We start from the raw sequence: 14,229 nt of genomic DNA, 5'->3' as shown, positions 1-14,229 counted from the left end.
CTTGTTAAGTTATTGTTTAGATACACACATCATTGCATTGCCTACTGTTTTTCTTACCACATGCCACTTTTAGAGACATCTATCAGCTCTGACTAACGGCTAAGATGACAAATATCCCTTTGAGGAACAGATATGAGTAGTAATGACAGACTAACACAGTGCTCTTGAGGCATAATAGGAAAATTTATGTCCAAAAAAAACATCAACAGACAGCAGGTTAAACAGGTAATGTGTGTATTCTGTTTGTCTGCTGCAGTTTAAAGCACACCGGTTATTGTTTGACACTAGATGTATGAAAATCTGTTGTTTTTCTCTAAATATAACAGACCGTATCTACAGTGCCAGTATTCATTCACTTCTTAATTGACAATATGAAATGTAAAATAAGCAATTGCAGAAGTTTTCACCTCATTTTAGGTGACTTAATTCAAAACAGCTGCAAGTCACACAGTTGGTGAAATGTGAGGGCAGTGAAATCTCAGATTGTAGGATGAAGACGCCTGTGTCTGGAAATTACGGTGCTCCTCGATACAACTACACCATGAAGACTAAAAAGAACCCTCTGGCAAAATATTTTAAAGTATATCTGAGACGAAAAATACAAAAAAAGTCAATGAATGTCCCTTTGAGTCCGGTTAAATCCATTATTTAGAAATGGGAGGAATACATCTCAAGCATAAAGCTGTCGAGAGCAGATCCTCCTCAAAAACCAAGAAAGAGACGAGTGAGGGAGGCCAGCAAGACACCCATGACTCCTCTGAAGAAGTTATAGGCTTCAGTGGCTGAGAAGGGAGAGACTGTTAATCCAACAACTATCGCCTGTTCTTCAGCCAAAGCTTTGTGGGAGATCTGCAAAGAGAAAGTCACCAGTGGAAAAAGTTCACATTTGATCTCAGCTGGAGTTCAGCAGAGGGCATGAGGGAGACTTTAAAGTTACCTGGAAGAGCATCACAAACACACCATCCCTACCTGCAGGCATGGTGGTGGCAGCATCATGTCATGTTTCTCAGCAGCAGGTTCCTGGAAAGCTTGTGAAGGTAGAGGGCAGAACAAATGCAGCAAAGCGGAGGGAAATCCTGGAGAATAACCGTAGGAGAGCTGTTTTCCAGCAGGACAATGACCCCAAACATGCAGCCAGAGTTACACAGAAATGGTTTAAAGATGATATGGTGAATGTTCTGGATCCAACAGGGAATCTGGAGTGACCTGATCCTTCATTGCTGCCTGGCTGAGACTAGAGACTAGATTACTTGCGCAATCCCTTGTTGCTGTCATATATTTTCAATTAGTTGATGCTACTTTGTAGGAATCAGCTTTCACTTCTACATGAAAGAAAGAATGTATTTTTTAAATGCCCAATTAAATAGATCATGACTCGGTGTCAAAAAGCAATAAAAACTTTCAGGAGGGATGAACACTTTTGCAGAAACTGTACGCCAGACACGCCTTGTTGTTGCAAAAAATCTGATATATTGGAGGTGACTGCAGCGTAAACAGGCAGAGCTTCATCGTGGCAGGCTGTGTCAACAATGATTTTAATCAGTTTTATTGATCGTTACAATTATGAAGAGACGATGCAAGCCGGCCTGTTTTTCTTTACTGGAAAATTACGAGCAGCGGCGTCTTCTCAAAAACGCAGAGTCTGATAAACGTTAAAGCAATATTCATCCAACATGAACACAATAACTGAGGCCTGTCTTACTTTAAAAATGGTTGCTGCTGCAGGAGATTATTTCAGAAAACTTTTTCATCCTTGCTTTTTCATATGTTTACAAACTTATAAATACAAAGACAGAAAAGAATCTACGAATGTCCAAAAACAACACAGATAAAACAGGTAAGACGCTAAAAACAACTTTCTGACAGGGCAAAAGCCTCACTTTCATTTATGTACCAGCAGCTTCTTGGTAGAATGAACATTTCCTGTTTGTTACTCTTGCAGTTCTTGCAGTTTTAGGCTCCAAACCAACCGTCCATGCTGACCTCATTCCAGTCATTGTGGATTATTTGCTGCCCTCTGTCTGCAGTATCTCTCATCTGAAACTGGACTCTTTGTGACACTACATCCTGCTTTGTGATGCGGTCGCATAGTGTTAGCTTAGCAAGCTCCACTGGAAAAGTAAAGACATTCCCTTTTTATCTGTTGTCCAGGAGCAGATTGTGGACGGTAGACGATATTTTCATGTCTTCTGTCTGCACAGGGAGATAAAATGCATCTCTGGGACAAAACCAAAGTTTAATTTCAGCATCATCACGGCTCAGCTGTGTCAGTACTGAAATGGAACGTTGGTGTTACCATCGGCAGGTAATTTATCATTCCAGACAAAAAGTAGACGCCCATAAGACCATGGAGATACCTCTGAAGGATGCTGCTGGGTAACCTTGCTTCCACACAAAACAACATTAGGATTTGTCTCCTGATGTTTGTGAAGGTAACAATCTAAATGAATGAGTGTGTGATGCTCAAAGGGAGCTGAGCTACATGCTAACGCTAAGCCATGCAAGTCAATGAAAGCGTCAAGAAAAAAAGTCTCCGGTTTCCTCATCAGTTTGATGCATGAAACAGACATGATGCTTCACTTTACAGAACAACAGGTTTAGGGATGAGGATCTTCTGTGTTTGGTGAATGTATGTCTGGTAAAGCTCCCTGAATCCAGATAAGAACAAAACCACCAAAGCAGGCCATGGAACAGAACTGTAGTCCATCCATCCATCCATCCATCCATCCATTCTCTATACACCGCTTTATCCTCACTAGGGTCATGGGGGGTGCTGGAGTCTATCCCAGCTGACTCAGGTGAAGGCAGGGGACACCCTGTACAGGTCACCAGTCTGTCACAGGGCTACATATACAGACACACAATCACACTCACATTCACACCTACGGACAATTTAGAGTAACCAATTAACCTCAGCATGTTTTTGGACTGTGGGAGGAAGCCGGAGTACCCGGAGAAAACCCACGCATGCACAGGGAGAACATGCAAACTCCATGCAGAAAGATCCCAGGCCGGGATTTGAACCGGGGATCTTCTTGCTGCAAGGCCAAAGTGCTAACCACTACGGCACTGTGCAGCCCCCCCAGAATTATAGTCCACAAAGTAATCTGGTTACCTGATGTGATTCCACACCTTCAGTGTGTTGCTTTAGGCATGCAGATATCCACGTCATTTGTTTTTTGTCTCTTTGCAGCAGACGTTTTAAGAGTGACTGATTCGTTTTTTCATACCAATCCAGTTAATCAAGCAGACGGATAAATGCTAATTAGAACAGAAATGCACTACCAGTCAAAAGTTTGGACGCACTTTCTCTTCTAACGGATTTTCTTTATTTTCACACACAAACCTTTTATTTTTAAAGAAAATGACAGAGTGATTGCCAAACTGACTGTGAAACAAAGAGTTTCTAAAAAGACTTTTGCGTGTAAGCTTTCTGAGCCCTTTAACTGCAGTAAGGTTATTTTTCGTTTTGGCACTGTAGTTTCTTGAAATGTTTTACAAAACTATCTGCTTTCCAAGCACAAGGTGGACCACTAATGTCACAGTGACATCGTGCTTTAGTCCTCGTAGTTATTAAATATGTTCTCCAAAGAAATCACTGGGCCAAACACAATTTCCTCACAAAGTCCTGGTTTCGACTTCGTTTTGATGAACTATTAAAACAAGAATTCCATGTTCTGGAGGAAAAGGTGGTCATTTGTTTTAGCCAGCTAGTGATAATTCATTAGCCAGCTAGTGATAATTCATTAAATCTTGATGTTTTTACACCGATGAATACATCTTATTAAAACACGACCTTCGTATGAGGAAATATTAAACTTAGAAGTCACTAAATAAACCTTTACTGCATTAAACGGATATTTTCACATTGAGCCGACCGACGGACAAAAAGAACATTTGTCCTTTTAAACTTCACAGTTTATGGAGTTTAATAATATGTGGAAATTAAACCATGAAATTAAAGTTTAAATTATCACTCAGAAGCATGTGAAGGTTTCAGGATTTAACAGGGCGAAAGAGGGTCAGATTTAACCAAAAGTGGTTTTGAAATTGGCTCCCACACTAAACTCTAACATATATACTAATTTATAACAGCAGAGCTTCACAACATGATCAGACATTTAGAAAAGCTGTGGAGTGAGTTACATGAAAGAGGGTTTGTATTCATTAAACACTAAGAAAACAAAGTATATTTTCAGCCTTCAAGCAGATTTATTCCAGTATTTTTCTTCTGAATGCCCAGTTTGAGCGTATTTGCAGTCCTGTTCCAGCTGTGGCTGTTGTGTTGAGGCTCTTTACGTTTGTTCTTTCCTTGAAAGTTCAGTAATCGACCGGCGGCAGCGTCACCATCTGGGTGAACTCCTCATAGTTCACGATCCCGTTGGACTTGACGTGTGCCTCTCTGAAGAGCTCATCCACTAGACGGGAAGACAGAAAACAGCAGAATAAGTGGACTAGACAAGAAAGAAGGCTGTCTGAAACCCATTTGTCTGCCACCACGACTATTCAGAGCTGCGAGGATCGTTGCAGTCAGAAGCAGTTAGAGGCTGAGAGAGTCGGCAGAGCAGAGTTTTTTCTGAGGCCGTTTCTGACTGACAGCTCATTTAAAGTGTACATCTCAGATGGAGACGCTGCATGTCGCTCCTGTAGTTGTCCTCAGCTCAAAAATGCTCCAGAAATAATTTACCATTTTTATTGGGGATTTCTACTCTGTTGAAAGCTTATAAATGGAATTAAAAAGAAATTGTTTAAAATGAGCAATTTTCAGCCAAAAGCCACTAGATTATGGAATACCGCTTTATTTAGTATCAAATTAATGAATAAATGTGACATTAGGAAATAAAAAGTAGACCGTTGAACGATATCCTTTCTTAAATAAAAACATATTTTTATCCATTCATGGCCTCATTTACGTATTTCATGATTAACTGAAACATGTATAGACTTCTATATTTAACAATGAATAAAATGTCATTCCATGCTGGAGAGTCCAATCTTACAATAAACCGACTATGATTAGTATTTCTGCTGTTATGTTGTTTTTCCTTTATGCAGCGTCATACCTTCACTTCCTTCATATTTCAGGTGGAAATGCTGCTTTTTATTCCATCTATCTGTAATCTGTAGGTGCTGTTTTGTTAACGTTTGGGGTCTTATATGATCTCGAGTATAATGTATTGATAATGTATTGATTTAATTGCAAAGCTGTAGTTAAATTTCCAGTGGTCAAATGCTAGTTAAAGCATCAGCCACCATAACTTTTGCTTTAGAAGTTGTTTTACATGTGAAACTTTGGGTACAAGTTCTCATATTTGCACTTTGAATGCATGTAGTCTACATTTTTACACTTACTATTGCTACTTCAGTAAAAAATATTTATATTTATACCAGTGATTGCTTCTACTACGACTGATTCAGGATTGTGGCGCTAATGGGGACTTTTAGGGAGTAAAAACTTCTGAAATCAGCAGATATTCTTTATATTTATACACAAATATGCATGTGGTATGTCAGACATATATTGAAAGGGGAAAATTCGGTCATTGTTCACTGACTCTACAGCAGCATAATTCACAAATTAATTACCAGAAAGACACCATTTGACTCCGCACCACTGTCTGCTCAGCTGCAGGCTTGACTCTGCTGCATGTGCTGCTCAGACTGTTGGAAGCAGTGGAGTTAGAGCCGCTCTGCTGGACAATCTGTGTAATGACACCCTTTCTAAATGACCTCAACATCTGCCTCTGCATATTGGACCAAAAAATATTTTGATAATCACACATCTCTTATATCTAATGTCAGCCGGACTCTAATATTTATTGCATTAAAGGTCCAGTTGAAGCTTTCATTGGGTGGATATTCACTGCAGGAACCTGTAGCATTTAGCCAACAAGTCCTCCAATTCATACGACCGCATCGGTCGTTTTCACCGTGCACCGGAATACGACCTATGCGGTCGTATGAACGTTTGCGCCCCTACGGGGAAAACGAACGCATTATGGGATTTAATTCGCAAAACGGCTTTTCCGTCGCAAAACGGCTTTTTTCTCACTTTCCCAACACGTTTTTAGGGTTATGGTTAAGGTTAGGGTTAGAGATAGGGACAGGGATAGTGTTAGATAAAAGTTTGTTCATGATGACGTTTCACCTGCGACTCCAGAGTGTCGATATTTACTCAACCGCTAGAGGTCACATAGTCAAAACGTAACACTGGGTCGTAATACTGGCATGTACAGACGACCAATGTGGTCGTTTTTTGTTTGAGGACAGGCTCCATTTAGCATGTAGCATTTAGCATGTAGCACTGAAGAGAACCGAACACACTCCCCAAAATTAATAAGACTCTCAAAACATTCTTCAAAGAATTCGTGTTGCCCCCTTCTTGCATTTATCCAGCTAAATGCCGGACTGCAGATTATTATGGTTATTAAAATGAGCCTGGCTGTACAGAAACTTCAAATGCAGCTTTGGAGTTACTAAACCCTGATGATGCTGCCGTTGAAAAATCATCTTCGTCTTGTGTCAAAGCTTTTAATTTGAAGACTTGTTTGTTTTATGTTCCTCCACCAGAAAGCGTTTTATCGTGTCTCCATCATATCTGCCATTTATCATGCTTCAGAAAAATGTATTTGACCATATTTGTTAGCTTAAGGCATGACGTCAACTAAACTGCCACGTTGGGGGGGGTTTATTTTACCCCATACCTCCACGTATAAGGATGCTGCCGCCTAAACTACCTGCTTTTAGATTTCTCCTGACTGAATACACTGGATCTGTAGAAAGTGTTGCTTCTATAAAATGAATTTTGTGCCTGAACAGTAAATGTTTTCCATGCACATTTTGTTCCAATTCATATTTTTGTCCCCTCAATATCTTTAAGATCCAACATGATATCAACTCAAATGGACCAAATGGAAGTAACTCCACCTCAATGACAATGCAGGAAATGGAACAACGGAAGTTTGTTATTGGAACTGGAGGAGAAAAATTCTGCTTCTAGGTCCTCACCGAGTTTAATCAATCATAACTTGTATTGTATGAGTACGTCCAGGGCCACAACCAGCGTGGTAGTGTTTCAAGGCTGATCAAATGAACAAAATCCAGTAATAAATGGCAGAAAATGGCCCTGAAAGAGGTTGTACAGGGGCAGTGCAATAGGAATAGATCATGCAGTGGAAAACAAGGATGACAAATCCTGTGAGTGTATTTCTCTGAGCTTATTTCGGTGACTTCTGATTCCACTCATTTGAGCTGTGCTTAAGTTTTGGCAGCTAATTTAATCGTTTTAGTGTCCTGATTAGTCAAACTGGTGCATTATAGCATCAAAAGTGAGACAATCCTCGCCTCAGCATCTACAGTGAAGAGCTGCAGAGCTTCAAAGCACTGTTGTCTGCCTCTTCAGCAGTTTAGAATCCAGCGATTTGATGGATGTCTCTCCGGCGAGAAGCATCTGAGCTTCATTAAAACTATAGTCCTTTACATTCACAGCAACCATTCACTGACAGATCTTTGAACTTTCAGTGCTGTGAGGCCAGCGATGTTGCTTTGACAGACGCAGAGACTCAAACAGATGTCGGGCTGCCTGCAGGAGTCCTTCCATCAAACCCTCGGCTCATATTTGATGCCTCACTTCAGAAATGACACAACAGCGTTCACATGTCAGATCAAATCCACCCCATCCTGAAGCTGCTCGGAATATAAAAGACTCTGGACTGCAGCGCTTAAAGGAACAGTTTGACTTTGATTCTGGGAAATGCATTTATTTGCTTCCAAGAAATAAGCAGAGAAAATCTATGAAGCCTCAAATCTTTACACTAAGTGTGCAGCTAGCTTAGCGTAAAGACTGGAAACGGAGGGAAACAGCACTCCTGTCTCTCTATAAAATGCCACAAAATCACTTAAAAGCAGTTCGAAAGCTCATGAAATAACAGCTGCTTCCAAAGAAATAAAACCTGAGCAACAAACACTTCCTCAGTATGGCGATTTGTCATTTTTGCAATTATTTTGTCATTTAAATTGAACCAAAAAAAGAAGACATTGTGAGCTTTACAGGGTAACCAGGCCAGCTAGTCCCCTCTGTCCTTATGCTAAGCTAAATTAGCTTAATAGTCATAATTTAATGTGTAGACCAGAGGTGTCAAACTCATTCGAGTTCAGGTTCCTCATTCAGCCCAGTTTGATCTCCAGTGGACTGGACCAGTAAAACCACAGCATGATAACCTATAAATAGAAATTTTAGCAACATTCAGCTTCAGTTTATCAGATTTGTGTCTACACAGGAACACGACATTTAGTCACAGCTATGTGGAAATGAATGATTTAGTGTTTTACTTTATGATCAAAATAGCAAAAGTCAGACCAAAAAAAAGACAAAAACACAGGACAAAATATTACAAAAATGAGACACAAAATGGCAAAAATGAGACGAACGACACAAAACAAAAAAAGAGACAAAAAATAGACAAAAAAGCTACAAAGCATCAAAAAATTTACACAAACGAGACATAAAATGAACAAAACAGCAACAAAAGACAAAAAACACAAGCGACTCAAAAAGGAAACAAACGACAAAAACGATACACGAAACTACAAACAAAACACAAAATGACAAAAATAAGACAAAAAACACAAGCAAGACAAAAAGGAAACAACATGACATAAACATGATAAAAACAAAGGTCAGACAACAACAACAAAAGCAAGACAAAATATTAGAAAAATGAGACGCAACATGACAAAAGAACAAGGAACAATCAAAACCTAAAATGACACAAACAAGACCAAAAATAAGAAACAAAATGACAAAAAATATACAAACAACAACAGCGAGAGAAAAAATACAAAATAAGAAAAACAATACACAAAACAATGAAAAAGCAAAACATAAAATTTCAAAAATAAGACGAAAAACACACGTGAGACAAAAAGGAAACACAAAACGACAAAAATAAGAAACAAAACGACAAGAAATATTAGGGAAACAACAAAAGTCAGACAGAAACACAAGACAAAGTATGACAAAAATGAGACACAAAACAACAAAACAATGAGCCATGTAGTATTTCAATTTTATGATCCAACAACTTGTCATGGTCTAGAAATGATTTTAAATTTATAGTTTTACTAATTTACAATCTGCAGTTAATGTCTTCTCTGGAATTTTTTCCACTTTGAGGGCCGGATTGGACCCTCTGGAGGACCACTTTTGGACCACGGGCCTCATGTTGGACACCCCTGTACACTTCTTATAGACATGGTCTCAGGTTTCCCTTCTACCTATCAGCACAAGAACAAACAAACATCTTTCTGCAACAGAAATTCAACGCTGTTTTGGAATGATTTCAGCTGCAATAAAAATGTAAATGTGCCAGAACGTTTACATTCAGTTCTGGCAGCTTCTCTTGAATAAAACCTGCCTGGATGTGAGTGGGTGAATGTATTTCCTTACAGAGGAGTGAGGAGTGATGTTTCTGAGCTGCTGTACCCAGACAGGTTCTGGAGCAGCTGTGATCTCAGACTGATCAGACTGTAGTGGATTTAGTGAAGCAGCTTCTAATTCTCAGCGGAGATTCTGAGCTAAAGGCAGTGTTTCTGCGGTCAGAGTCGCTGGATTGTTGTTGTTTTTTTTTTTTTTGCACCGTGGGAAGATCCAGCAGATGAACTTCACGAGAGGAAAAGACGCATCAGCAGTGGATTGTCATTTGAGGTGGAGAATGTTGTAATTTCATCGCCACAAACATCATTTATAGTCTTATCTTATAAGAACAGGTTGAATCCAAAATCCTCCAAATCCCCTTTTTAACCCCGGCGTTATTGTTTTATATTCAGTGCAGCCCGAGAGCAGCGACAGCATCCTCCTACAGGAGAGATAAAACGTCTGATTCACCATGCCCCCCCCCCACACCCCCACCCCGCCACCCCCCGGCACCGACAGGTACCGGTACCTGAGGATGACAGTAAAGATGTATTCTGATGAGCCATTCTTCATATAATAATCATGTTTCTTTTGATGTACCAAGGAAGCCATGATAATTTTTTTTTTTGCATAAATTTGACCGGCTTCCCCACGTTTGGTCTGGATTCTATATAAATATATACGAATACAATCCAGACCAAACGTGGGGATCAAATTTATGCTAAAAAAATTATTATGGCTTCCTTGGTACAGCAAAAGAAACGTGATTATTATATGAAGGATCACCCAGCTTCTATGGATTTTTTTTTGGATGAGAACGTCACCCAGTATCAACACAGCAGCTCCTCCGCCTCCTCTTTCATTCATTCATTCTGCAGATCTCAGCAAACAGCGTTTACCTTCTTTGTCTGTGAGTTTCTCTCCGAGCTGGGTGAGTTTAGCTCTCAGCTCAGTCGCCAGGATGTATCCTTTCTTCTGCTTGTCCGTCATCCTCAGCGCCTCCAGGATCTCCGCCTTGGGATCCTCCTGCTGCATCTGTCTGTGCATCATGGTCAGGAACGTAGAGAAGTCCAACTCGCCTGCCTTTTCTGAACAAAAAAAAAAGAGGCCTGAGTTGCTCTGTGCATTAAATCTAATCCATGCAGTGAGGCTGGCTTTGAGGATATACATGCAGACAATGTCATTTAGAGACGAAAATGTGTTTCAGAAGATGTATTCCTTTCTTGTGGCTCTTCCTCAGGCTTCTCCATTACTTACATCATGGGTTTTTGTGTGTTCACGAGAAGCTTTCCTTATTTTCTCTCCTGAATGTCTCACTGCATGTTATGAAGGCGTTAAATTTGAAGCTATGTTAGCTTAATTCTGTAAGTTATGGTTGTATTTGTTTGGGTTTTTTGTGTATTGTGCTTTTAAAGGATGATCTTGCATGTTTTGGTTGTTTTAAAAGCCCAACTCGGGACAGGGGTTGAGAATTCGCTGTCGCTAAAACTCTGTATGCAACACATCAGATTCATGAACCGTATTGAAACTATGTTCATTGCATTGTCCCTATTAAACAAACAAATAAACAAATAAAATATAAATAAATAAAGCTATAAAAAGTGTAGGGTCAATATATAACTGCAGGACTTTTTGTATCATAGTCACATTTTTGCTGTTTTCAGGCCTAAAACCAACATGGCCGCCTAGAACCAAACACCACATGGAATTTTAGAGAAAGATTCTTCTACATATTATACATACAATTAAGTAAAATTGAAAGTTATTTCTAAAAATATCGTAATAAAGTGTTGACATGAAGTAAATCCACACTTGACTCACTTTATATTAAATCCTTTCCTAAATCTTAAATCCTTCCTTGAGTGCCATGGCCCCTCCCTCTCCTGTGATCTGCCCCGGCTGATTACCAGCGGCTGCAAAGGAGCTCAGCTGCTCGTAATCAGCAATCACCAGCGTATAAAGCCTGGCTCTCCCCACTGCTCTGAGCTGGGTCATTGTCTGCGGTTCACCAAGCTGGATACACCCGTCTGGTCTGCTCTGCCGCTCCGGATTCCCCCGTTCTGGATTCCTCGTCAGCCCTGTCTCCCCACCAGCCCTGGACTTCCGCGTCTGCTCCATCTCCCCGTCTGCTCTGGACTCCTCCCGTCAGCTCTAGTTTCCCCCACCCCGCAATCCCTGCCTCGTCTCCCGACCCTGGACTGAAACGTGAGTCACCCCCTTGTTTTAGTTAGTTCATCTCCACCACGGCAGACTGGCCCGTCGCCTTCAGTTTAGTTTTACTCCCCGTTCTGTTTGTTCCCCGTGCCTCCCCTATGGAGTGTTCTCTGTTTATTTAATTCATTAAATCCTTGACTCTGCATCCGCCTGTCTGAGCGCCTGCTTTTTGGGTTCTAAAACACCGTTGGTCGTAACATTTTTGTTACGGGGAACTTAGTTGAAAGTAATTTCTGGGACACAGATGCAATTTGTTATTTTGTGTTCTAAAAAAAATAACCACAGAAACCCACAAAATGACTCACTGAGACACAAAATTATCATGTAAAGATACAAAGTGATGAGAGACGCACAAAATAACGACAAAAAGTTGCAAATTGACAACGGAGACACACACAATGACCACAAACGGACTGAAAATGGCCACGAAGGGATGCAAATGACCACAAAAATGTTCAAAATGACAACAAAAACACCTAGAAAACAGCCTGAAAATTATCAAAAAAGAAACAAAATCACCATAAAGACACACAAAACAACCACAAAAATGCACAAAGTGACAAAAAAATGACACAAAATGACTCGCTGAGACAAATAATTATCATCTAGACATAAAATAATGACAAAGTTGCAAAATGAGCACAAAATTCCAAAATCCAGCGGATTTCACTGGATTTTGGTTGATTTTTATGTGAATGTTCTAAAAGAAAATAGAAGTTTTACTGGTGTGTATATATATATATATATATATATATATGGAATCACTTTAGATATTTTTAGGATTTTTTTTGAAGATTTCTATTCATTTTATGAAACTATTTACAAGAATTTTCTTGCCACATTTGGGGGATTATTGTAAAATAAAACTTTTAAGGGAAATTTTTAAGGAATTATTGGAATTTTCTTCCTGAAGGTTTTGCAAATTTTCAGAAATTTGGGGATTTTTTCTGAATTTTTGGATTTTTTTTTTTTTTTTTTTCAGAGGAGGAAACAATATTTTTTTTGTGCCTGTAAATGAGGACAACAGGAGGGATAAAGCATCACATTTAATGAATATCAGTTCCAAATATTGGATATTGGCCTTTCTTAATTACTAATAATTGGCTCTAAAAAGCAAACTAAAACAAAAACATATCAGTTGATCCCCAATACAATCCTTAAATTTATGTCAGAGGTAAAGCAGTGAGCTTCTTCAGTGTCTTTTTTTCACTTTTATTTATTCTAACTGCCTCATTGTTGCCTTGATTGTGATAATAGGACGGTTTCTTATTTAAAAGTTGCTCCCTTTAAAGATAAACTCCGCCTCCTCTCCAGCATGTCAGACTACAGATCAGGTTCCTTCCTCTTGTCTTTTATGACAGTCAGTGTTTAACCCTTTACTTCAAGTGAAAAAAAACAGCATAGACTTCTCTACCTGCTCTCATCCTGAACAGGTTTTTATAACCTTCACAGGCCCCCAGACTAATTGGATGGACTTAGTTTTGTACTTTACCGATTTTGTGAACTTGAAGATGTCTTTCGATTTCGCTGAACGTGGGGCTTGTTCCGAGGCAGCGCATAACCGTGATCAGGTCTCCTGCCTGAATCTTGCCCTTTTGCTTCTTGTCGTACAAAGAGAAGCACTCTTTGAACTCTGCAGAGGGGAATGAGGAACCATTAAGCAACAGCAGTGAGGAGATTTTAGTGTAAATTAATACATTTTCAGTTACTACAGTTATCACAGCAGGTTTTCTTAGAATTACATGTTTAAAAGAGAACTGATAGATAAAACATGATCCTTGTGTGTGTGAATAAAACACCTCAAGCATCAGTAAATAATAGAATAGTAATCCAAAGCATACGGTGTTGTGAGCATCTCTTACCATTGATTTGAACTGGTGTGAAGAATTTAGCCTGCAAAGTGACAACAGTGTGGCTTCACTTATTGGGTAAATACACAAAAATATCCTACTGATGTAAGAAAACAACTAAAAACTGCTTTTAAAGAAGTAATTTCTTGATCTTACCATGTCTGAAGGTGCTTGGTTTCTTTCCAGGAAGCAGTCGGTCCTGTGCTGGCTGAGTCATCTGTCCCTCCACCTCTGGGTAAAGTCCACCACGTACCGCCATCCAGGTAATTTAATACGGGTTGCTGTGGAAACGTAGATACCAGATCCATAACGCTGCTTTGTCCTTTCCATTACCGCCCATCCAGTAAAAGGAATCGGCAATTACTACCTGAAGGATAGATCAGAAGTAGATAGATTTAAAACACATGCAGGTTTAACTGTAGAAGACCAAATGTAGAATTTTATTTTTAGCAAAAATAACATATAAAAAGATGATAAATTGTGTGTGTGTGTGTGTGTGTGTGTGTGTGTGTGTGTGGTGTCGCAGTGGTTAGCACTATCGCTGGTTCGAGTCCCGGTCTGGGCCTGGGATCTTTCTGCATGGAGTTTGCATGTTCTCCCTGTGCATGCGTGGGTTTTCTCCGGGTACTCCGGCTTCCTCCCACAGTCCAAAAACATGCTGAGGTTAACTGGTTACTCTAAACTGTCCGTAGGTGTGAATGTGAGTGTGATTGTGTGTCTGTATATGTAGCCCTGTGACAGACTGGTGAC

The 14,229-nt window shown here is 39.7% G+C and overlaps 1 protein-coding gene across 1 annotated transcript; it reads right to left on the bottom strand.

Moving 5' to 3' along the window:
• Positions 1-2,887: 2,887 nt before the first annotated feature.
• calml4a (calmodulin-like 4a) lies at positions 2,888-13,956 on the bottom strand. The gene is made up of 5 exons (XM_022202144.2): positions 13,636-13,956; positions 13,492-13,522; positions 13,122-13,262; positions 10,315-10,503; positions 2,888-4,418 (listed from the first exon to the last, which is right to left on the bottom strand). The coding sequence occupies exons 1-5, from the start codon at positions 13,636-13,638 to the stop codon at positions 4,321-4,323; spliced, it is 462 nt and encodes a 153-aa protein (XP_022057836.1). The 5' UTR covers positions 13,639-13,956; the 3' UTR covers positions 2,888-4,320.
• Positions 13,957-14,229: the final 273 nt, after the last annotated feature.

This window comes from Acanthochromis polyacanthus, chromosome 2 (genome assembly GCF_021347895.1).
Source record: "Acanthochromis polyacanthus isolate Apoly-LR-REF ecotype Palm Island chromosome 2, KAUST_Apoly_ChrSc, whole genome shotgun sequence".
Taxonomy (NCBI): domain Eukaryota; kingdom Metazoa; phylum Chordata; class Actinopteri; family Pomacentridae; genus Acanthochromis; species Acanthochromis polyacanthus.
The sequence above is the reverse complement of the archived record's forward strand: the minus strand, read 5'-3'. Positions and strand labels throughout refer to the sequence as shown.